Below are 25,517 nucleotides of genomic sequence, written 5' to 3' on the forward strand. Positions count from 1 at the left end.
GACGTGCCTAGATATAGATGAATAGATAATTTATTGAGTACAGCTACGTTATGAAAATTACAATGATAGAAAACACCGTTAGCACTCGGGGTATGTATGTTCCTCTTCAGATTAGATACAGCAGCCGTCTGTATAAACTTCTGGTTCACTGGGGTACTGTACTAGAGTAGGGGGACCATCGGCCGTGGCTCGCTCTATTTACCCTGTTTGCATCCGCCTGTAGACTATAATTTGTGAGAGCATTACGGCAAGGGTTGACGTTCCTCCCATGGTTTTGCTCCATTACGGTGATCCAGCCAGGCGTTGAACACCCTTCTCACGACGTCTATGAACCTGAGTCATAAAGGGCCATAAAAGGGATTGCCAGTATACTTTTGGCCTCCCTCGAACGACAAGATATATGAACAACTCACACCTATAATGGCATTCACCTGCTGAAGACCTATCGCCCTACAAGTATGATATTGGCCTCCTCATAGTTTCTTGGAAATACAAACTCTGCCAGTGTCAAGGATGAAGTAGATTAATGCAAATTATCTATGTGTGTTAAGATTGATTTAATAACCTCAGCCTTAGATGAGGTCGTCAGTATGTCAGGGTTCTTTATGGTATTTCCCAGAGCCACAGAGGAGCTTATTCGGTTTCTCATGAATGTTTTTTGTTTTTGTTTTTTTTACAATCAAGGTGCAGAGGCCTTGTCGAACTCTCACTAGGCTCATAAAACTACCCATGGAAATACTAACACAACCTCACAACTATTTCTCAAGGCTACAAAAGAGATAAGTCTGGTTCTTATGAGTGATTTTTTACATTCATGGTAGAGAGGCCTTGTCAAACTCCCACTAGGCTCATAAAATTACCCATGGAAATACTAACACAACCTCATAACAGCTATTTCTCAAGGCCAGAAAAAAAATTAGTCTGGTTCTTATGAGTGTTTTTTTTTTACATTCATGGTGCAAAGGCCTTGTCGAACTCTCAATAGCCTCATAAACTACCCATGGAAGTACTCACAACCTCCACGAAAGCCTTATCGAGTGTGGGTGTATAAGCTCTGAAATTTTTGAGAATATGGACTTTAAAGAACACTGATATAGGGGACGCCAACGCACTGTTAACGCGGATATAATGTAACACGCCGCCCTGTCGCTGGTAGGGGCGGTCCACACAATCAAACTCTTCCAAACCTTAGTCCATCTATTTTAAAAGTCTCTCGCAGAAGTTGTCGGGGTTTCCATGGGAGGTATCCTGAGCCTGGCGGTAGTTTTGGAAGGTTTCTGCACCGTGAAGAGGAAAATCACTCATGACAAACCTGCGTAGCTCCTCTTTGGCCTTGAAAAACGTTCGTAACAAGGGTACCAAACGTTTGATAATACGAGTGTTACTAAAGGCCACACGAGAATTGGGGAGTGTCGGCCGCGTGCGAGGTAGTCTGACGGAGGACTGTGTGTGTCTATGGCCTATGAAGGAGAGCACACCCCGGCCGCCTCCCAACAGAGTCCTCCCCTCCTCTCCCTCCAAGAGCTATCATCTGAAGGGGAAGGGTGGTTTTCACACACACACACACACACACACACACACACACACACACACACACTGACAGAGTTTTTCCTGTGAATGGCGTCACCTGCATTTAGCGCCTTTGTTCCTCCTGCCTGCCTCTTCCCTTTCCGGAGAGGTGTGGCGGGGCGGGAAGAGAGGGCAATCATCCCTCACATCAGGTTGTTGGTGTGCTTTTAGAAATTTAGAGGCTCGGCACGCCTGTTTGTATCTTCTCTGATATGCTTGCCGATAACAGTAATAAGACGGAGTTACAAGCAAACTACAGTGCTGCTCCCTCACAACACTTTGATGGCATGTTCCTCCCTTCTCCCTTGTTGTTTACCTGCAACAATAAACTATCAATCAATCACTTGTTCTTTTATTTTGTCTGTTTTCTTTTCTTGCCACCTTTATGAGACGTTGATGTCTTGCTAAAATAAAATAATAAACTGTCCCACAACACGACGAGGCCATTAAAAGTATGTTTATAAAGGCTCAACTTACTTGTTTCATGATTAAGTTTTATTTAGATTTACGATGGCGCCGTTAAGGAACGTACTGATTGGCTTAGCGTGTGTAGGTTCTGGAAAGTTTACATAACAGTGTTATGCTTTCATCGTATCCCTGAAGACGCGAAGTATGACCAGTGGTGACGCTCAGAGGTTGGCCATGCTGTTACGGCTCTTCTGCCGGATGAAGGGAGTGTGTGGGGGTGGGGTATAGGGCTGGTGAGGGAGGTAGTGCTTATGAAGTAGTGGTGGCGTGGGTTGTGGTGGGGGCGGCAATCCTAGGTGTCATGAAGAACACTTATGGTATACCGTTGCGCGGGTTATATATCATACACGGCTGGAGCGCTGCCGCTGCGTCACCTTCTTCGCCCTGCCACAGCTGCCGACCACCGCACAGCCTGCCACCTCCGGGTAATGCGGCGGGACGCATAATTATAAGGCGTATCTTCACAGGCGTTTGTGACCATGGACTGCCTTGGAGAAGATGAAAAGGAAGGCACCCGGACCATCAGATCAGGGTTGTCTAGTGATACATGGCTTCTGAAGTCGGGTGGTAACCGCGGTATTGCGGAGATGGCAAAAGTGTTCAAGGAGGTGCAGGGCAGAGTGAGGTGGAGTGAGAGTTATATACTCTGTCCCCATCTGCAAAGGGAAAGGAGATGCCTTATCATGTGTCAAATATCGAAGAGTGAGATTGTTAGAGCATGGAATGAAACTGTGTGAGAAGATACTCTAGGGGGGAGTGAGGAAGCTGGTTATGATTGATCAGTGTCAGTTTGAATTCCAGGAAGGGGAGTCAACAACGGATACAATATTTGTTATGAGGCCTGCAGTACAAGAGGCATTAAAAAGTACGTAACGTACAAACTTTCTAACGTACTTTTCTGAAAAAAAAGTTAATAACTTTTGTTGAATATCACGCCATTAGCATCATGAGTTACCTTTCGAGGTAATGCACACTCGCTTGCTTGTGTCATTGTCGTCATAGTTCACCAAGGGATAAAGGAGTTAATTGAGACGTATTCTCAGACCCTTCCGCCTGTTACATTAACATTTCCAGAGGCCGAAAAGTAGGTTAATCGGGTTCTCATAAGTGTATTTTCACGTTTATGGTGCAGAAGCTTTATCAAATTATCATCAGGGTCATAAAACTACCCACGGAAATGGCCACAACTTCTACGATAGCGTTGTTGTCCAGTATGTGTGTCTGGGCGCTGAAATGTTTGAGAATGCGTCACCTTGAAGAAGCCTAGATTACCGAGTGGAGTCGCAAAACGAGTGTTAAGCGACTCCTCAAGGTAAGGATCACGCCCTTTAAAGCTCTGAACTACATTCGGCCAACACATCTTCACGAATAAACAAATTAATGCCAGGCGTCGGGAGGCACACACAGATACTCCTTGCAAATGGATTCAGGTTAATGCTTGAAACAAAGTCGCACTGAGAGAACCCTGACGGACAAAGGGAAGAGAGTGTCCCCACGCGGCGTGCTGGGAAGGATTGGCGTCTGATTTGTGAAGCCTCAAAACATGGAAGCCTTGGAGGGGATCGTTGTTGCTAATAGGATTGAGGTTATCGCCACAGCTAGCTACGTGTACTACCTACATTCTCTCTCTCTCTCTCTTATTTCTTGTCTGATCACGATTTTAGGAGATATTTGATGGGTAAATTAACTCGCTTCCTTGCCCTATGTGAGGATGACATTGCAACACACACACACACACACACACACACACACACACACACTCTGCCCGCCTCTACCTATATATATGGGTCATTACTTTACAGCCCACGCCACCTCGATGTGCTGTTGGCTGAAAGTGTCAAATGAGCTGACGGTCTGCGGTTGTGAAGGGAGAGAGAGAGAGAGAGAGGATTGCTATGGTCATGCAACGTATTTCTATATACGTATAAACTTTTTTGGTGGCGGTCATAATAGTAAAAAATTGTCAAACTGCACCAAACTGTTAACATATTAATTATTTTAGATATCATTTTGGACACCCCATGAACCTGTTTAGATATACCGTTGAGGCGCAAAGAGCACCTGGCGAGGACGTTGTGTATGTATGTAATGTCGCTGGAGGGAGTGCAAGGGTGTGCTGGTGCGATCGACAAGTGGGTATAGAGGGATCGAGCTTCCCGATTGGACAAGTAAGAATTTCAGTTTATTGGGAACGTGACACTTGACCTTGTTGAGAAACAGACGCCATCAGGCCACTGGTGAACAAGATGGTGAAAGGGACTGCGTGGGTGCAGTGATGCGATCGATTGGTGAGAGGTAGCACGAAACTGATTGGAGTTTCCCAGTAGGTAAAAGATTGAAAAAAAGTTTTTTTTCACGCTGTAACGTCAGGAAGAAAACACTTCAGCAATCTAACGCTGAAAAAAATACCGTGTGTGTGTGTGTGTGTGTGTGTGAGGGTGGTGGCGCGTTGGTAGGTTAGTGTGATCGATAAGTGAAGGACAGACTAGAGCTGATGAGGTCATTATGACTCACACACGGCGGCTCCCTGACGAGGAAGGCATGCAGGCAGTGTCACACAAGCTTTACATGGGCTCTCTCTATATATAACAGCTGCAGCTTAGTGGCGCCTAATGGAGCGAGGATGACTTGGCTGGACTACAGGGTTATGCGAGGAGAGAAATGTTTCCATCACATGCGAGGAAAGAGCTTTCGATCCCTGCGCCCAGAGCTTTGTCGTGAGGTGTGGTGCATCTGGCTGCCGGGGCATTCTTATGAGCGACTTTTTTTTTAACGAAAAGGAGATAGAACAAGGACTTTTTTTTAAGAAATAAATACATGTATAAATTTTTTTTTTTACAAATGTGCTGCTCTTTTAAACATTACTTAAGATGTCGATCCTCTTTTTCTGAAAGAGGGAAGAAAAAACGTAAAGGGAGTTAAGGCTGTTTCAGAGTTTACCAGTGAGTAATGATCGAGTCAAGATACTGGCTAACTCTTGCATTATCAAGTTCGATAGTTAGCATGACGGGGTTTTGCTGAGACTGGTGCACCTCAGCCTGTCTGTCCGTGTGTGTGTGTGTGTGTGTGTGTCCAAGTTACATACAGATGATTTCAGGACTGACATAAATAGAAATTGTCGAGATAAAAAAAAAATTCTTTGCTCTTATTTGTATCGACAACATTGCAACTTAATGGGCCTTGCAAGATGCTGTAGCACAACACTCCTGTAATAAGGTTTCTGGCTGTCGTTTAGCTCTTTTTGGTTTTCTGTTCCTAGCAAGACTGATCAGAGTTAAAAACCTAGCGAGAAACCCTTTGGTGTCTGCTGTAATTCCCTGGAGCAAGTCTGTGGGAGAGATGTAACGTAAAGGGCTTATCCATCATCCAACATTCTCGTCCTTTTTATCGACGTCGCAGACGCCGATCAACAGATTGTCCATCTTCTTGTTGTTGTTCTCTTCAAGTTGTTTTCCTGGCTTACCCATGCATTGTAGACATGACATTGTATAATAACATTTGTTAGCCCTAATGAACCCTACAACATGGCAATATAAACAAAGTCAACTTTTTATTTTTTTTAATATTTTATTTTTATTTTTTTTACGTCTTGGCCTGTGGCGCCGGTAGGCCTTCATAGTAGGGCCTGATGGTCGGCCCCAGCCCGTTGTGGCGCAGGCAAGTGTTTATAGTGGCACCACCTTTACTTTTCAGCATTTTTCATGCGACGCCGATCTAGGAGTTTTTGTGCTATTAACACTTGTTGTTTCTTTCTAAATGAGGGACTGACAATAACTTGCCCTATAACTATAACTTGCCTAGATCATAATATTTTATTCAATCACAGAATGTTTTTTTTATATATTTTTGCTACTCTTGTATAATTCTATTACCGATTAGTAATGCTTAATGGTTGAAACGTCAAGCATCTCTTCTCCTTGGTTGTATATTTTTTGCAACCATAGAATTAATAAAGTAAAATAATCATTCCTTATACCTGCTCACTTTAATTGGCTTTATCGGCGCTAACACTCAAGGGAAGGTAGTTATCATCATCCGGAACCTTTATCTCCGCCTCTCCCCTCATCGTTCACTCTCGGCTGTGCTATCAGCGCGGACACGTGCGTGGTGGGAGATAAGGGCAATTTTCGCAAGTGCCGCCTGATAACAATCTGCAGCTCTCCCCTTCGTGGGCAGTGTCTGCAAGTTTTCATGAAAGTCATCTAATGTAATTAATTTTCCGAGTAATGCTTGTCATGTCATCGTCTCACATCACAAAAATTAACTAATATGGCCAGCTGTATTACCTGTGTATACTAACAAGAGAAGGAAAATTAGGGATAATCTTATTATAGAATCACTCATATCTATCTATTTATCTATGATGTGGTGACTCATTTATGTACAGAAGTAGCCTACATACAATCCAGTATATATGCTTTGCTTTATTGGTGATAAGTAGGTAGCGGATCAACGGAGGTGACACGTTACATCAGTAGAATTCCAAAGTTACAGAAAATATATCAAAAAAGACGGATTCTTAAAACCTTTCGGAAATTCATACAACACCAGGGTACGTGCTTCCTTGATACGGCATAAGAGAAACATTTCGTACCCAGACTGTGTTGAAGAAAGAATTTAGACTAGTGTTGAAGGAGACTGGAGTGTGTTCGTACCATTATCATACTAAACACCGCCCGCAGCCTGTTAGGGACTGAGGGAGAGAGAGGGTTGCGTCACTCACTGCTGTCACATGCCGCTGAGCAGGAGGCGCGGATACATTGTCCTGTGTCAGTGAGGGAGGAGCCGCTATGCCATCTCACACACGCCACTTGTTCCTCGCCACTCGCAGGGCAGGCGTGGGCAGGAGCAGGCTGGGAGGCGGAGTGAAGGACTGAGGGGCTGAAGAAGTGGGAGCTGTGTGACCGGTTTGCGTGTCGTCTGCTTCTGGGACTCCACCAACACTGTGTGAATATCTACGCCAGCAGGATGGGGAGAGAGAAGAGCTGAGGGACTACAGAACATAAGAACATATGGAGACTGCAAGAGGTGAACGATGAACAAGGTGTGAGTATGGTAATTATAATGAGTTCTTCCTTCCCCCAGGACACCCACCCCCTTCCTAAGATAAACAAGGATACTAGTAAGAAGAGGAAAAAAAAGAGATAAATCAACGAGAAATAGTGGAGAAAGGGAAACAGAAACACTGAAAAGGAAGTAACCGAGGAAAATAAAGAAGGACGGAAAGGGAAACAAGAGAAAAAGGAGAAAGGAATGGGGAGTGATTTATTGACATGCGACTTCGAGGGGTTAAAAAGTGAGACATGATACGTCCCTATATTCTTTTTGTAATCTTTCACTGGCTCTCGTGTGTATATAAAGCTCACTGTCACTATACCATCCGGACGTTCATTTTGTGGGAGTACGGCAGGATGTTAGGGGACTTAGGGCAGTGGAGGGATGCCAGGGGTGGGGTGAGTGACCAACCCGCACGAAAGGATAATCGCTTCAAATGGCAGGCCTGTCCCGCACCCGCGAATATATCATCCCCACTGATTGCCCTGGCACTCACTCTGCTGATTGTATTGTGAGTCTGTGTGGCACGCGTCTACTGTTGCCCCCAAGGCCTGTCTGGATTAGTCTTCCGTTGTTATCGGGTTATGTAATACGGCTTCTTGACACCACAACAGGTATTGGTGTAGGGCAGGTATGGAGGCATGCAGCAGGTGAAGCTTAACAGGCTCCTGGGGGGATATCAGTGTTTCACAAGGTAATGTTTTGGGGTAGACTTAGAAATTGTACATAAATAAGACATCCATATCGATAACCACAGGGGAAAATAAAAAAAAGTAGGTAACAATATCACCATTTTGCTTTGAGTTTTAACTTAGAATACATAAGGTTGACATATGTGTAAGACAACTTAAAAATATTGTCTCCTCTGAGAGATGAAGTGGGAGTGTCTTAAAACCTGCAAGGAGAGATGAGATATATTTAGTAATTATTAGTTTGGCCTTGGAAATTCAGTCCCCTTGTCACCCAGGCCCCGCACCACTCCTGTTCATGCACATGCTCAGGTCTCTGAATAAAAAGTATGGCTCTAAAGTAAAGTTAATGAGTAAAATGTAGACTATATGAGATACCAGTACTGCATAGATAAAGCTGGAACATTATTTTCATACATTTCAGTATTAGTTTGATAATTATATTGAGTTCTTACATTGTTTTCTTTTCTGAGAGACTTGAAAAAATGTTAGATAACTATAAACATTGATATTAGGTGCAGGGAGCAATATATTAAAGGGAACGGAGGAGAGAACAGATCCCTTGCAAGTGAGTTAGATTATAATACATGGCATTTTGTCTTATGTTGCAAAGGAGTCCCTATCAGGTTGAGAATGATGAAACATTGTCCCCTCAGTAGGTTTTGGTTCTCTAGGAAGGGAGTTGTCAGAAAATCTTTTTCAGTAACTACCTATGTTATATTTTTTCTTTGATTAGAAAATTTTAATTTAGGCCACCAGGGTATGCTGCTTTTCCCTTGGTCTGCAAGTTGTGCCAGGGAATGAGTGGAGGAATTTTTCCCTCAGATTACATGAAAGCTTTTTGAGTAGCTCTTGGGTGGACTTAGAAAGTACGTATATGTAAATAAGCTGGAAAGACACATTAATAAAAATTAGGCAATGAAATTAGTTAATGATTATGAGTTTTCTTCACTGTTAATTTTGGTCCCTTTGACTTCTCACCCTGATGTGAAAACCTATTTGTTTCAGGGTTACTGTTGGCTGCCCACTCAGATTGTCAGCAACAACACGCCTCTTCATGTAGCTGACAGCTATTTTTCCACAGTAAGTCATGAAAACTGCCTTTTTATAAAGAGCAAGATAGTCTTTATCCATTATAAATCTTCACTTAATAAATCACCACTGAGCTAAGTACTTTGTATTGATTCCCTGTCTGGGTTTCCGGACGATTAACGTATCATTGGAATCCCGGCATATATAGTGGATCCATTAGATAAGGAATTAATATATTTGTACAGCTCCACGCTGATCCACCACATCTGGGTCACGTGAGTTTAGTTATTTAGTGATATAATAGGGATTAGGGAGTGTTTATATATCTTGAAGCGTGTCATCATTATGTATCCGACCAATTCATAATTCGTTTTGTGAAACACCATTTAATTTTTCACAATATATATATATATATATATATATATATATATATATATATATATATATATATATATATATATATATATATATATATATATATATATATATATATATATATATATATATATATATATATATATATATATATATATATATATATATATATATATATATATATATATATATATATATATATATATATATATATATATATATATATATATATATATATATATATATATATATATATATATATATATATATATATATATATATATATATATATATATATATATATATATATATATATATATATATATATATATATATATATATATATATATATATATATTTAGGGGGGTTGGCTTTTGGCTTTATGTCTGTGCCAGAGATATTACTGTAATTAATCAGTGTTGATTGTTGCAGGAGCTTTACGGAAGGAATGATGAAGGGCAGCACAGAGAGAAGAGGTGATGGCTACCCAAGCACTGTGTTGGGTCGGATCAGCTTGGGTGTTGTCACTGGGCTGGAGAAAGCGTTCTATCGCTATGGATATAGCATTGCACAACACCCAGCTGTATTCATGGTCATATGTCTGACAATAACTTGTGCTTTTTCTGTTGGTTTAATGAAATTTACAGTAGAAGAAAGGCCCTTCAAACTGTGGATTCCACAAGACTCTGATTTTATTCGTGTGATGGAGTGGCAGAAGGAGAACTTTCCTGCCCAGTTCCGTGCACATATTGCCCTGTATGAGGCAGAGAATATACTAGAAAAAACTGTGCTCATGGAGATGCTCAGGGTACATGAAGCAGTTGCAAATGCCACTACATCCAAAGCCACATGGCCCTCAGTTTGTGCCAAATTGCCTTCTATCCCAGACTCAATATTTAGCCGCAAGAAAAGAAGTACTAGAAGTCAGAAACATGTAGCTGATCAAGAGTTTCTTTTAAGGAACAGGGTTAAGAGAAGCCAGGATGATAAAGGAATTGATTGGAGTACAATACTTTCTAGAGGACAGTATTGTGGATTTTTAGAGGATATTTCTCAGGAGTGTATGGAACACAGCATCCTGGAAGTGTGGGGTTATGACAAGGACTATATCAGCACTTTGACACAAGAGGAGATTATAGAAGATATAAATTATGTTGAAAAGAGTGCAGTCTTTGGGTTTCCAACTAATTTTAGTACGATGCTTGGAGGTATTGAAAGGGACAGTGAAGGACTGGTGAGAAGGGCCAAGGCCGCCAGGCAGCTGTGGGTCACACGTATCAACTTCACAGCTGTAAAAACTGGTGACTTCGCTGATGACGCGGGTACAGGCATGGAGGTGGATACTGCCAGCTTTGGGTGGGAGAAGGAGCTTATCAAGGCAGTACTAAATGAAAGTGAGAGACCAGACAATATATCTTTGTACCTCATGGCAGCCTCAAGCTTTGGAATGATAAGTGGGGATACCATCCTTGGGGACGCTCAGTACCTGGGAGTTGGCTTCATGGTAGTGTTTATATACGTTCAGGTGATGCTGGGCAAGTTCAACTTGGTTGAACAGCGACCCATCCTCTCCTTGATGGGATTAATGTGTGTGGGAATGTCAATCTTTGTGTCCTACGGAATATGTTCCATGTTTGGTGTACCATTTGGTCCGGTCAACAATGTTTTGCCATTTTTACTGTTAGGACTTGGTATTGATGATATGTTTGTTATAATGCAAGCTTGGAATAACCTTACTCCCAGAGAGAAAACACTGACACTCTCAGAAAGGATTGGATGTGCTTTGAAACATGCTGGTGTTTCCATTACTGTAACCTCACTCACAGATTTTGCTGCCTTTGCCATAGGAAGTAGCACAGTGTTGCCAGCACTTAGGTCTTTCTGCTTGTTTGCTGCAGTTGGCATTGCTGCTGTATATTTCTTCCAAGCTACATTTTTTGTGGCTTGGTTCAGTCTGGACCAGCGCCGGCTGGAGGACAATCGTCAGGGTATCTTCTGGTGCTGGAAAGTTAAAAACTGGACTCCAAACCAGTGTAGTCAGAAAGATTTGTGCCAAACATTTTTTAGTGAATTTTATGCCAAATATTTACTCAAAGGGCCTATCAAAATCGTTATTTTGGTAGTTACCGCTGCACTCCTGAGTGTTTCTGCGTGGGGGCTGTCAAATCTTCGCCAAGAGTTCAATCCCATCTGGTTCCTCCCTCAGAGTTCATATTTATTCAAGTTTTTCATGAAACATGAACAATATTTTTCAACTGATGGTGAGGAAGGAATTATTTATTTTGGGAATACTAATTTGACTGCAGAGCTGCCAAATATTGAAGCCTTAATGATGAGATTAAATGAAAGTGAATATATCAGTGAGGTTGACAGCTGGTATTTAAAATATAAGAAATATTGGGAAAAACAGGGCTATTTGGTGCCAGATCCTGAAGAAACAGAAGAAGAGTTCTTGGATCAGCTGAGCATGTTTCTTCATTCTCCAAGTGGTTCTCGCTACAGGGCAAAAAACTTCCTTTTTAACAGTACCTTTGGCTGCACTGAGCCAGCAACTCAAGTGTTGGCATCAAGTGTGGAGTACAAACACCACATTATGTCAGACTCACAGGAGGAGATCAGAGCCATGGATGAACTGAAACACATAGTTGGGACCTCCAACATTAGTGGGTATGTGCAGCCCTTTGCCAGAGCTTATAGTGGTTGGGAGACAAACAAAATAATTGAAAGAGAGCTCTACCACAACATGGGTCTTGCTATGCTAGTCGTTTTATTGGTGACACTTTTGCTGATTGCCAATGTGTCGGCCAGTTTGATGGTGCTGCTGTGTGTGGTGCTCACCCTGGTGGATGTGGCTGCCCTCATGCACTGGTGGGGCCTCACCATTGACACTGTGTCCTGCATTGACCTGGTGCTGGCCATTGGTCTATGTGTGGACTATGCAGCCCATGTGGCCCACACCTTCATGATCAAGGTCGGGAGCAGGGACCAGCGGGCCAAGCAGGCGGTGGCCACCATTGGGCCGGCTGTTCTCAACGGAGGCTTCAGCACCTTCCTGGCTTTCGTCTTCCTTGCCAACTCTGACTCCCATGTTTTCAGCTCATTTTTCAAGGTTTGTTGAATGTATTGAATAATTTATAATTTTGCAACGTAATGCTTTGCTGCTGCTTTTAAAATATGCAAAAAACAATGATTTGTCAAAAATATGTAGAGATGAGTGATTCTTATGGTAGAGCTGTAGTAAATATTGTTAACATGTGGTTTAGTCATTTAGACTGAGCTTGGTATTATTTCCAGATATTTTTTGGTGTTGTGCTGTATGGCCTGTACCATGGGCTGGTGTTCCTACCAGTGCTGCTGTCTCTAGTGGGTCCTGCTGCTTACCCCAGTGCAGGCTCCAGTCCATCCCACCATCCTCATGAAGTGGAGGACTTGTGTCCACAGTCTGCTCAACCCCCTGGCTGCATCCACCAAGACTATCCTGAAGAAGTTCCTCTGGGAAGTAAAGCAAACACCACTGCAGACACAGAACAATCAAATCACTGTGGTGAGTAAACACAGTAGCCTTCATGAGGAGTAGTTTGGCCACTGCCTAGGTATTTTGCTGGGAGAGTTAGCACTCATTTTAAAGCAAAACAGTATGTTTCTTGTAGATTATTTATATAGATTGTGTAGATTTGTGTAGATTATTTGTCACTACATCTGAGTCTACAAATGTGTTCCTTTTAGGGGATGATGTCTACCGTATTGTTTTATGCAGTATCCTCTTATTTGGACAGCTTTCTGAGTTTCATTGAAGAGTACACTTTATAATTTTTAGTGCTTTTATATGTTTATATATATTTGGAATGTTTTATGTTTTTTATGAACTATATATAGAGAACGATAGTATGGTATATGTATGAATCTCACGTTAATGAACAAGACTTTTTCTAAGATACTCAGGCCATTTTATTTTCTCATTCAGAGTCTACCCAGCACTCATTAAGTAGAAACCCAGCTGTAAATAGCTGGCTTTTTATATATATATATATATATATATATATATATATATATATATATATATATATATATATATATATATATATATATATATATATATATATATACATTATTATTTATTATTTATTATTTTCATGCAGTCACCAGCAGTGGAATAAGAAAAGTTATCATGCAAGTATCTAGTGTTTGAATTTTGTATTCTTGGTGAAAGCTGTTTACACACATGTAATACATTTCATATACGTTTTCATTGCACTAATATTTAGTTTGATGAATACATGAAACTGGAGAGTACATTATTAACAAATACCTCACTAGTGGTGGACTAGAAAACTAATGGGGCGTCACCAGACCGAGGCCTGTGTTCCCTCTCCGGGGCGGACAAATCCTAAGGAGAGGTGGGCGGCTAAAAAGCAGGTCTTTATCATGGAACACTGCTCAAAAAATGCTATGCAGCACAGTTTCTGAAGATAACAATTGATTATTACTTTTATTACAAAAGGTACAATATATACCTACATATTTTATTTGTCTTGGTATGAACATTGTACTTGATAAATTGGCCTGCAGTATTTTTTTGTATAAAAACTGCTCATGTACAAGTTAGTGTGTAACGGTTTCAACACTCATGAAATACATAATTTTGTAGTATGTGGTCCTCTTAATATCACAATTTATTTCTCTCTCTGATATTTTCTGTGAAGTACACACACACACACACACACACATACATACACACACACTTAAATATTTACTAGTATTGTAAATAAATAACCATAGGAACCACCATTCCAGGAAGGAATGGTATTTCAGCTGTATAAATGATCCCAGATCATACTGAGCTGCCAAGGACACTGAGAGGTGCTATCTATTATCTTCCTCCAAGTGACTATCCAAAGGTATGAAAAAAAATATAGTGGTACAAGTAGAGGCAGACTTTGCAGCGACTATAGACTCAAGTGGAGAGGCCGAGAGCCGCGCCTGCTGTACTGTCAAATGTAATAAGCCTTGGTCGCCACATTTTGGTTGGAGGCGTGGCGGAGCGCGCCTGCACCTCATCCAACCACACCCCCATCGTTCGTCCATGGCTAGGTTTATAAAATGGTTTAGACCCTTCAGAAATGACAAACTGGGGTCATTTGTGCTAACAGACAACATATTCCTTCTTACCACATTATTACAGTTAGCTAACTTCAAGTCGTGCGGATCTCGGCCTCTATCCTACCTCCGGTCCATGGTTTGTACTACGTTGCGCCTGTCATCAGGGGGCGGGGGAGGGGATGAATGCGATGCTCGTTAGGTGGTCTGGTGGGATGAGGGGAAGGTCTGGAAACCACTATAGTGGTATTTTCATATCAATCACACCAAGAGAAACATATTATGATGGGCGGATTGAACTTCAAGTATGCCTACATGTTTCCATGTTTCCCACCAAGGTCACTGTTCTCGCCAGATCAGTGAATATTTTATGCGTTTTATTACTAGCTGCCTTGCGTGGGCCCGCCGTCCTGCCCCTCCACCGTAAACACGCCCACCTCGTCCTCCTCCCACGACACTGCCTCTGTCCTTTCTTCATCGTTGACTTTTTCATCGCTATTACAACTTTTCTTCTCTCGTGGAGACAAGACACTGTTGGACGAGGATGGCGTACGCAGCGAGCGAGGCGTACGCGGCGAGCGAGGCGTGCCCGGGTACGGCGTGACAGAGTTGTGGCTCTCTGGGCCGATCAGGGCCAGCAGCGCTGGCAGGAAGACGAGACCATGGTACAGCCCATACAGGCACACGCCGAAGCAAACCTGTAGGAGGCAGAAAAAAAACAACTTATAATAGAAACTATGACGATGCATGAAGAGTAATGCATGTAAAATACGCCAAGTAACTTTGGTCATATGTTTCGGGACGCCTCTGTCGATGACTTCCCAGAAATGGTCACTGCAACAACACAGCTATTGTGCCACATTGTGTACCCACCTACACAGTATATGTGCCACACTACACCCACACAGTCATTGTGCTACATTGCACTAAGATAATTTTTGTGCCACACTGCACCAGCCCTGGTGCCCTGCGCATTATTGATCACAATCGAAGTTTTAATGGCACAATTCACCCACACATGTATTGTGCCACACTGCACCCATACGGTTATTGTGCCACACTACCTACCTACACGGTTATTGTACCACACTACCTACCTACACGGTTATTGTGCCACACTACCTACCTACAATGTTATTGTGCCACACTACCTACCTACACGGTTGTTGTGCCACACTACCTACCTACACGGTTGTTGTGCCACACTACCTACCTACACGGTTATTGTGCCACACTACCTACCTACACGGTTATTGTGCCACACTACCTACCTACACGGTTGTTGTGCCACACTACCTACCTACACGGTTATTGTACCACACTACCTACCTTCACGGTTATTGTGCCACACTATACCTATGTACGCGGTTACTCTGCAACACTACCGTGACCCAAATATTGAAAAAAAATTCAAACCCACAGAATTTTTATATTGTGCCCTCAAGACTTATAATTATCGTGTCACTCAGACTAAATCACCTTGAAGAAGCTTTGAAAGACATGTGACGATGAGTTTGCCAGGAAGACGAAAGCGAGGAAGGTCGAGAACCCCCCGCTGAAGACTGGCGGGCCGATAGTGGCCAGCGTGTCTGCCGCACGCTGGATGCGATCCCCCGTCTTGGTGAGGAAGGTGTGGGCGACGTGTGCCGCGTAATCCACACAGAGACCCACAGCCAGCACCAGGTCTATACAGGACACGATGTCAACTGTAAGGCCCCACCAGTGGATGAGGGCAGCCACGTCCACCAGTGTGAAGACCACGCACAGCACCACCATGCAGCTGGCTGATACACTTGCCAGCAGCACCAGCGTCGTCATCGCCACCACTACTGTTGCCACACCCAAGTTACGGAATAGTTCCTTCTTGATCACCTTATTAGTTTCCCAAGTGGCATACACACGCGCCCACACCCGCACCTCGCCGCTCATATTCGCACCGTGAACAATGTTCCGCACACCCTCCATCGCCTCTACCTTCTCCTGGGAAGATGGCTGCAACTTGTAGCTGAAGTCTATGCTCGTGGCCCTGATAGGCGGGGCATCCTCTAGGCATGACAGACTCGTATTGAAACGAAAATTTCGGTCGCGATAGGGTGCGCCGCCGGCTGAGAACAGGAATTGCGTCAGCCGATCGGGGAACAAATTTGGGTCAGCTGTGAGTGCGTCTTCCCAGTGTGCAATATACTTGTCAACCCAGCTGTCAACTTTAGCCACATACTTGCTGGCGAGGAGGCGTTCCGTCAGTCTCTGTATCTTAGGCAGCTCCTCCACCAGATTGATGTTGGCGAAATACACGGATGCTGGTTCCTCAGATGAAGGGAAGTATTCTCTTTGTTTTTCAAAATAATGATGCAAGTATGAGTCGTGAGGGAGGAACCAGATGGGATCAAACTCTTGCTTGAGGTTGGCCAGGCCCCAGATGGACACCCCGAACACGATGCCCGTCAGCAGCAGCACCGTGATCCTCATGCAGGGCTGCAACAACACCTTGGCGTACACACGTGCGAAAAACTCGTGACACAAGTCATGCTGGCTGCAGTCACGCGCTGACCAGGTCGGGGACATTTTCCAACACCACAGCAAGCCGTGTCGGCGGTCCTCCAGGCGCCGCTGGTCCAGGGTGAGCCACGCCACAAAGTAAGTTACCTGCAAGAAGTAGATCGAAGCAATGCCAACGGCAGAGTATATGCAGAAATACCTGAGGGCAGGAAGGTCAGTGGTGCTGCCCACAGTAAATGCCAGGAAGTCAGTGAGGGAAGTGACGGTGATGGCCACACCCGCGCGACCCAGCGTCACACCTATCCGGTCTGCCAGCTTCCACTCCTGCTCCGTCGGAGTCAAGCACCGCCACGACTCCAGGATCACGAACATGTCGTCTATGCCCAGGCCGAGCAGCAGAAAGGGAATGATGCTGTTGACGGGTCCGTAGGGAATGCCACACGCGGAACAGAGGCCGTACGAGATAAGCACTGCCATGCCCACGCACGTCAGGCCAAGCAGAGACAGCAGCGGCCGTGCCTCCACGTGATTACGGCGGCCCAGCATCACCACCACGAACACGAACACGACGACGAAGCCAAAGCCGAGGTGATGCAGGTCATCCCGAATGTGTTTGCCACTTATTGTCCCGTAACTGGACGCCGACATGAGGTAAAACTTGATCTTCGGTGGGCGATTGGTCGTGTTCAGAAGGTTGACGACCACCTGCTTCTCCCATTCTTTAGTTTCCTTGTCCACTTGTGTGCCTGTGCCTGCGTCATTGACCAAGCCGTCACCCACCAGGGCTGACCTGTTGACCCGCGTGAACCACGTGTGTGAGGCGGCGCGCGCGAGAACAATATAACCTTCATTGTCACGCTTGACTTGCGCCAAGTACCGGGTCACGTTGAAAGGGAAGCCGGTGATGGTGCTCGTCTGGGCGTCGTTTATCTCGTTCAGGATCTGCTCTTGCGTCAGGCTGGCGAGGAAGTCTCGGTCATAGCCGAACACGTCCAGAAGACCCCCCTCCAGGCAGACCTCTCTCAAGGACTCGAAACGTTCACAGTAACCTTCTCGGGGAAGAATATCGCTGAAGTCGTTGAGTTGATGTTCGGGACTCTCCTGTGATGTATTAACTTCCCGCCGTCTACCGAATGGGAAAATGGGAAGAGCTTGCACCCTCCAGCAGGTGTTGTCCCAGGTGGTGCCGGCACTGGTGGTGGTATTGGCCAGAACTTCGTGCACGCGCAACATTTCCAGCAAAACGTTTTTGTTCAGCACGTTGTCAGCCTCGTAGATGGCCATGTTGAAGCGTATGTCTGTGGCAAAGTTGTTTTCCATCCACTCTTGCACTCGCACAAACTCTGAATCGTCGGGAGTCCATAGCTTGACTGGGCGAGTCTCCTGCTGGAACTGAGTAAGTCCGATGCCACACACAGCCGTCAGCACCAGACACACCACGATGGCGAGGACCGGCACGGTGGCGATGGCCCTGCCGTACCAATAGAAGGCCACCTCTATGGTCCCCACCAGCCTGGCACTCGCGTTCTTCAGCGCCTTGCCCCCCCGTCGCCACACCTCGAGCATGGTCACATTGGCCTTAGTGAACGCTGTGCATGCAGGGCGTGTGGGGGAGAGTGTTGCTGCTCTGACCCGTGGCGTTAAGACTGACGCCCCGCCTCTGAGGAACGTGCAAGGAGGATCAATATTGCTAGCTGGTTAGCTGCTCTTTCTTTTCCGGATCAGACCAGTCCACTTCGCTGCCCTTTTCCTTGACACGCCCATGTACCACCCACCCCCGCACGGAGGCCCGTCATCTTCTGACGTCACCATTCACCTTCAGTCTTGGAGACCAGTTAGCTTACCTGTATATTGAAGAAGGTAGATGACATGCTCGAGTTGATTCCTTTTAGCTTACCTGCCAACAGTAAAGGAAGAAGACATGCTCACGTAGATGGCCATTGGTTTAAGTCAAACAAAACGTACAAAAATCTGGTACATATATTTACAGCTCAAATAGATATATAAGCCTCGGTACAAAGTAATTTTAAGTAACTTGCTGAAATGAAAGTGAAACCCAAGAAGACAAAGAGTGACTGGTGTATTGGTTTTCTTGCTTCAGGTTCATTGTCATTTCATGAAGGGACAGACGAGTGAAGGGCAGCGAAGGCCAGCTGACGCGCGCGACTGTGGGGTAAGGTTAAGGGCGGCGACGGGGGAACCAGCCGCAGAAAAAATTAAGAAAATGGCGAAAACTGATTAAACTTCCAAACAGTGATATGAAATTTATCAATCTTGTCAGTTCATGTATCATTACAAAATTATATGTGTCCCCATCCGTCGCGGCTTGGATACCCTACACTTAGGACAGGACCGTACCCAGGGGGGGCGGACAACTCCCTCATCTGCTAAAATGTCCACTGTCTGGGAAAGTGAAAAAGAAAAACTGGGGCGAAATATCCCAGTTTTTTGTTTTAATAGAAGGTAAATGCACCCTGAAATGTCATTTTTCTCAAAACCCTAAACCCCCAGCTGATTCGCCCCTCTTCAAGTGGCAACATAGGTCCACAATTAGTAGAAAGGAACTCCCCCCCCCCCTTATACAGCTCTGGGTACGCTCCTGCAGGACCATGTTTAACTGATCAGATTGTCAGGTCGCGTTTCCTTCGGACATAGATGATGCTTGTTAGGCGCGTGGCAGTGTGGCAGCAGTGTGGCTCGTGCCTGCCCCTAGCTAAAGGTGCAGCATCAGGCTCGGTTGAGGTGGCGGGGGCGGGGCGACGAACAAGTCACATCCTTGGTACACCAGTCGCAGCAACTGAAGGCGGAGGGCTTCATGGGCTTCCTTCTCGGCCTCGTCTCCCTCGTCCAAGTCGTCCGATTCTGTTAGTTCGTCGTATTCACTCATTTCATCGTCGGATGCCTCGTCGTCCTCATCTTCCTCCACAAGAGTCACCTGGTAGCCGGCGTTTAGTGGCGAGGCGGGGGCGGGGGCAGCCGTCATCTGCTGGGAAAGCTTGGTGAGCTCCACGTGCGCGTGCTGGCGGGTGAGGTGAGTGACCAACCCTCTTACAACCGGATGGTCTCCTGGTAACCGCTCTTCCTCCACCAGGAACCTGAGAAAAAAGCAGAATATTGTCGTTATTCGTGTGTGTGTGTGTGTGTGTGTGTGTGAGAGAGAGAGAGAGAGAGAGAGAGAGTTACCCTTCATATATTTGAGAGGACGTAAGAGTATAATCAAGTGAGAAGCATCACCTCAGGGTCTCCTTCAAGCAGTCCTGGTAGCCGGCCACCACGTCAGGGTCCGCCGCCTCCGCCGCCGCCGCCTCGCCCTGCTGCTGTGGCTGTGGCTGTGTTGCGGTGGTGTGGTGCTGGACCGTGCCATCCTCACCCCCTGCTGCCCCGTCTGTACCACGACTAGATTCTTGCCCGCCTGGGGACACTGACACCGGCACAGGCATCTGTTGAGTACACACACAAAAAATACGAACTTGCCACACTGAAATGGGTCAGTAAGAGAAAATCCTGGCCGGAGCGGAAGTGACAGCAGACAAACGCCCATGCACGCATAGCAGCTGGTGCCCGCTCCGGCGATGAAGAGCCCAGAGGCGAACGACGCTACATACCCAGAGTACAGTGCGGCGGGGAAGAGGGAGGACTGCATGAATATATGGCATGGGAGGCGAAGGAGAAGGATCATGCTTGTCAGAAGTGAGATATAAAAAATCGGTGGGGTTACGAAGAACGACGTTACATAGCTACCTACCCATAGCGTGGTGCGACGGGAGGGTACGAGGGAAAGCCGATTACAGGGCACAGAGGAGTAGTTTTATGGGTCATGCAGGGTAATTGTAAGATAAAAGGAACCAGTAGGCGTAAGAAAACAATGAAAGCCACAACTGAACAACGCTACAGACCCCACAACCCCATAGTGCTGTGCGTTGAGGAGTGAGGGAAGCGAACTGAGTATGGCCTCGGAGGTGGAGTTGAAGGGTTATGCACGCCGGTAATGAGAGAAGAACAAATAGACGTAGCGAGACGATGAAGGCCCAAGATGAACGGCACTTCTAAGGTATACACACATGACACAAGATAACTTCAAATATGGCTCAGGAGGCATTGCATGAGATGAAAAGGAACTATGAAAAAAAAAGTAGCCGTAAGACGATGACCCCAGTTAACCAAAGTATACTGAGCGGTGGCGGGAAGCAGTGAGGAAGGAGAAAACAAGAGATGGTATTAGAGGAAAGTCGAAGGTCATGCACGTCAATAGTGAGATGAAAAGGAACTATGAAAAGAATGCATGGGAGGCGTAAGTAGATGATGACCCCAGTTAACCAAAGTATACTGAGCGGTGGCAGGAAGCAGTGAGGAAGGAGAAAAAGGGATGTCACTGGAGGGAGGTTAAAGGTCATGCACGCCAATAGTGAGATGAAAAGGAACTGTAAAAGAAATGGGAGGCGTAAGATGATGACCCCAGTTAACCAAAGTACTGAGCGGTGGCGGTAAGCAGTGAGGAGGGCGAAAAAAAAAAAAAAAAAGATGGTATAAGAGGGACGTTGAAGGATCATGCACGCCAGTAGTGAGATGAAAAGGAACTATAAAAGACATGGGAGGCCTAAGCAGACGATGATGACCCCAGTTAACCAAAGCAGTGAGGAAGGAGACAGAAGGAATGGCATTAGAGGGAAGTTGAGGGATCATGCACGCCGACAGTGAGTGAAAATGGATTACAGTAAACTTAGGAAGACGGGGCTTTGCAGGGGACGTCTCTTAAGTCTATATTATTAAACGTATCAGGCTCCCACTATAGTGAAACCAAATTGTCGAGTCCGTTTTGGCGTAGGCTCCTGCGGGTCCATTTCTCCCCTCTGCCACACAGTCCCAACACCTATTTTTTCCTCTCATATGTTACCTATAGCTTACATATGAGAGGAAGAGATAAGTGTTGGGACTGTGTGGCAGAGCAGAGGGGAGGAAAGGACCCACAGAAGCCTACGCCAGACCGGCCTTGACATATTTGGAAGACTATAGACTATTTCCCGAGGCCACAGAGAAGATTAACCAAGTTTTCATGGGTGCTTTTCTCGTCCATAATGCAGAAGTCGTGTAAAACTATCACAAGGATCGCAAAACAGTGCGTGAAAACGCCAGGAACTTATACGAGAGGCTTTTCAAACAGGGGATCTGCGTCGCCGATATGCTAAAAAATACGGGTTTTAGTGCTAACTGGACTGGTGAATGGGACAGCTACTCCACCCTCCAACGGAACTGTAGAGTGAGGGAGTATTACACAAACAAAAAAAGCTCTATTAGGTCCTGACTCGGTGGTGTGTTCGTCAACCCTTAGAAGTACTTTGCAACAGAGGAGAGTGAGGGAGAAACGAAGGGAAGGAGTAAAATTAAGAGGGAGTTCGTAAAGAAGTGAGGTAGGGTAAGGAAGGAGAATTGGATACTTAAAAGAGAGAGAGAGAGAGAGAGAGAGAGAGAGAGAGAGAGAGAGAGAGAGAGAGAGAGAGAGAGAGAGAGAGAGAGAGAGAGAGAATGGAGGGATGTGAAGAAAAATGCATGAATACAGAGAGAGAGAGAGAGAGAGAGAGAGAGAGAGAGAGAGAGAGAGGGATAATACGGTCGTCTCCCTCAATCTCTTTGTTGACATAATTGAACCACGAGCCGCCGCCGCCACGCTGCTCCCCCTTCCCCCTCCCCTCCTGACCCACCCAGCCCCCCTCCCTCACTCACCTACCGACCGTTTCCCCCCACTCCCCCCCCCTTCTTCCAACCCACCGTACACAGTCTGTCACGTCACCACTGTGCCAGGGCCCTGCACTGTGCCTGCCCTTTTAACGTGAACGCAGATGCACTAGAATGAAGCCTATGCCATCTAATCGTCATCAACATCATCAACATAATCAATTTTATCACCATTAGTCTACTCATTCTACTGCATGACAGAAGGCTTTTCCCAACGCTGTAACCTTTGTTTGATTTTAATGTATACTTAATCTCTCAACATGGTTCTGTCGCCTCTGACTTCTACTGTTCCTAAATTAATCACCGTATAGGATATTCATGACAGTATTAATGTTCTTAGACGTTCATTTATGTTATAAGACGCTCTGCATTTTGTCCGTATCATTAAATGTGAGTGGCCGATCTGTGGGTTTGCACGTAATTGCCTCAAATTTACCGGGCTTGAGGGGCACCGTGGAGTGCTAGGTGCCCCAGACACATGTTTTGAGGTGCCACACCACTGGCACATGTATTATCTATTTTGACCGTCAGTCAGTCCTCGTGTTTCTTGCATTACCTTTCCCATATCACTCTTCATTGTTACAAGTTTACAGTTTCCTTCATAACAATAAATTCAACCTTTCCTCTCTCTTAGGATATATCGCACTGTTGTATATAAAGTTTCCATGCACTCAACTACGTGATACACTCACATTTCCACTTAAAAATATTGACTAGAATGTGGGAGCGGCGGTGTCCTGCGTGCGGCGGGCGTCTCCTGGTGTGAGGCCTTCCTGCGGCGGGAGGAAGTGTGGGGTACTGATGCCCCTCGCTTCGCCCTCCCCCTCGCGTCGCCGCCCCGCCCGCCCATCTGTCCCGCGGGAAGTTGCCAGTTGTCCTATCTTGTCCTTACGGAAAAACTACCATTGTTTGACTTGTACCCAGAGCAAAAAGTACGCCTACAAGCTTTCCTATCACTGCTGCCCTTGTTGTTATGCTGACCTAGCCTGAACACTGCTTATAAAGTGTATAAAAAGTAAAAAGAGTGATGCGTAATGTAAGGTGAGAGGCGTAAACCGTCATGCTCAGCTGCTGTGATCCTGCAGCTGCCCTCTCCCTCTCCCTCCCTCCACCACTCCCTCCCGGCGGGGCTGACATCTGCTTCCTCACCGACTGTTACAGCTTGCTCGGGAAATCAATGACCGCCACTACTTCATATAATTTACCGCGTTTTCGCTTTATTATTCATTAAATGCAAGTTTCCTTTACCCGTCGGTAGTAAGCATGGAAGGTGGGAGCTATTGGCAGAAAACAGATAAGTTAGATCAATGTTTTTGTGTGCATCGATAGAGCATCCACGGCTGACGGCAGGGGCTTCATGTTGTCCCAGTGCTCCTCCTTGGTGGGTTACTTAAGGGGCTATTACACTGGGCAAATTTTCCGTGGATCTTCAGTCAAACCACGATTTTTGCTGGCGTGGTTCTCCTATTTCCATGGTGTTCTGACGTGTCCACGATATTCCAAAACTACGGTAGATTTCACCGAAGGACGACGGTATTACTCACCATCAGCAGCACCAGCAATAACAAGAGACAAATGAGAACCACGTCAGCGGAAATCGTGGTTTGACTGAAGATCCACGGAAAATTTTACCAGTGTAATAGCCTCTTTACTCACTGGGCTGCCGCTTCTGACAAATTTACAGCTATATACCAGACAGCAAGAGGGCACACAGCTCTCATAGTACAGTCGAGAGTCCTCAAGATGGGTCATGAGGTTATTCTTGAAAAAAAGTCAGAGTGAGATGAGTTTGAAGAGCACGGAGGAACACTGGGTTACGGGCACACGTTTGCAACACGCGCCTTGCAGAGAAGCCTGCGGGCGTGGCGGACACTTGCTGGTTGGTTTGTAATGCTTATCTTTCCTTACGGAGGGGCGAACACTTGCTTGTACTTACTCTATCATTAGTAACCTCTACATGGTGACGTACATTTCTGTATATCTAAGCTTCTGGTGTAGCCGCTCCCCATCACCCTCACTACAACTTTTCATCACTTCGCCTCAATAAATAATAATCTTTCATCTGTGCGCCTATATAACTTTTTCATATTAATTATTTTAGCCCCAGTCTCTTCCAATGCCATTACTTTAGTCACAGCACCAGGACACTCTTTCCCTTATTTCAGTTAGTGGTACTACTCTTTGTCACGAGGTTACAAGGACCCAAACCGGATAAAATAAGGGTTATCCTGGATAGAACCCATAACTGCCTCAATGAGTTTTTACTCATCACAGACTCAGGAGCTGATGTGATGAATATGTACACTGGGGGCACACACAGCTTAATTAATGTATGCCTTAGATTTACCTTTCCAGTGCTATCACATGTGGATGGACCTAAGTGAGCAACATATAGCTACTAGGTAAACTTAAGTGGTCTGAAGGATTTGGGGTCGTGCGTACGGCGGGCGTCTTATTCACAAACGGCGTCCAAGCACACATATAGACAAGGCTTTCGTAGAAGCTGTGGGCATTTCCAGGGATTTCAACATCCTGGTTGTAGTTTATTCCCTCTTCTGTACCGTGAACCTAAGAGAACACTCATGAAAACCCGACTAATCTCCTTTTTAGCTCTTGAGTCTGTGATGGGTATATAAGAATTCATTTCCCGGGACCAACATGATATTTAGGAATACCTTGAGGCAGTTATGGGTTCTATCCGGCATAACCTTTATTTTCTCCGGTTTGGGTCCGTGTAACCTCATGTCAAAGAGTACCACTAACTGAAATGAGGGAAAGAGTGTCCTGGTGCAGTGACTAAAGAAATGGCATTGAAAGAGACTGGGGCTAAAATAATTAATATAAAAAAGTTATATAGGCGCAGAGATGAGAGAGTATTATTTATTGAGGCGAAGTGATGAAGAGTTGTAGGGAGGGTGATGGGGAGCGGCTACACCAGAAGCTTAGATATACAGAAATGTACGTCACCATATAAAGGTTGCTAATTGATAGAGTAAGTAA

The 25,517-nt window shown here is 45.2% G+C and overlaps 3 protein-coding genes across 7 annotated transcripts; 1 reads left to right on the forward strand and 2 right to left on the reverse strand.

Annotated features, from left to right (window-relative positions):
* Positions 1–6,717: 6,717 nt before the first annotated feature.
* Positions 6,718–13,838, forward strand: LOC127010377 (NPC intracellular cholesterol transporter 1 homolog 1b-like). Of its 5 annotated transcripts, none has more exons than XM_050884381.1 (5): positions 6,718–7,083; positions 8,790–8,864; positions 9,621–12,297; positions 12,483–12,732; positions 13,328–13,838. In XM_050884381.1, the coding sequence occupies exons 3-5, from the start codon at positions 9,637–9,639 to the stop codon at positions 13,375–13,377; spliced, it is 2,961 nt and encodes a 986-aa protein (XP_050740338.1). In that variant the 5' UTR covers positions 6,718–7,083; positions 8,790–8,864; positions 9,621–9,636; the 3' UTR covers positions 13,378–13,838. The 5 variants fall into 5 exon arrangements, with proteins under 5 accessions (XP_050740338.1, XP_050740342.1, XP_050740341.1 ...); XM_050884385.1 differs by having other exon boundaries at positions 11,997–12,297; XM_050884382.1 differs by lacking the exon at positions 6,718–7,083 and adding an exon at positions 7,465–7,603.
* Positions 13,839–13,936: 98 nt separating this feature from the next.
* LOC127010378 (NPC intracellular cholesterol transporter 1-like) lies at positions 13,937–18,561 on the reverse strand. Its single transcript, XM_050884386.1, has 2 exons — positions 15,765–18,561; positions 13,937–14,983 (listed from the first exon to the last, which is right to left on the reverse strand). The coding sequence occupies exons 1-2, from the start codon at positions 18,348–18,350 to the stop codon at positions 14,669–14,671; spliced, it is 2,901 nt and encodes a 966-aa protein (XP_050740343.1). The 5' UTR covers positions 18,351–18,561; the 3' UTR covers positions 13,937–14,668.
* A 193-nt stretch (positions 18,562–18,754) lies between these two features.
* LOC127010380 (uncharacterized) lies at positions 18,755–23,369 on the reverse strand. The gene is made up of 3 exons (XM_050884387.1): positions 23,210–23,369; positions 20,019–20,224; positions 18,755–19,879 (listed from the first exon to the last, which is right to left on the reverse strand). Exons 2-3 carry the CDS (start codon positions 20,222–20,224, stop codon positions 19,498–19,500), a joined length of 588 nt encoding a protein of 195 aa, XP_050740344.1. The 5' UTR covers positions 23,210–23,369; the 3' UTR covers positions 18,755–19,497.
* Positions 23,370–25,517: the final 2,148 nt, after the last annotated feature.

Source organism: Eriocheir sinensis, chromosome 43 (genome assembly GCF_024679095.1).
Source record: "Eriocheir sinensis breed Jianghai 21 chromosome 43, ASM2467909v1, whole genome shotgun sequence".
Classification (NCBI taxonomy): domain Eukaryota; kingdom Metazoa; phylum Arthropoda; class Malacostraca; order Decapoda; family Varunidae; genus Eriocheir; species Eriocheir sinensis.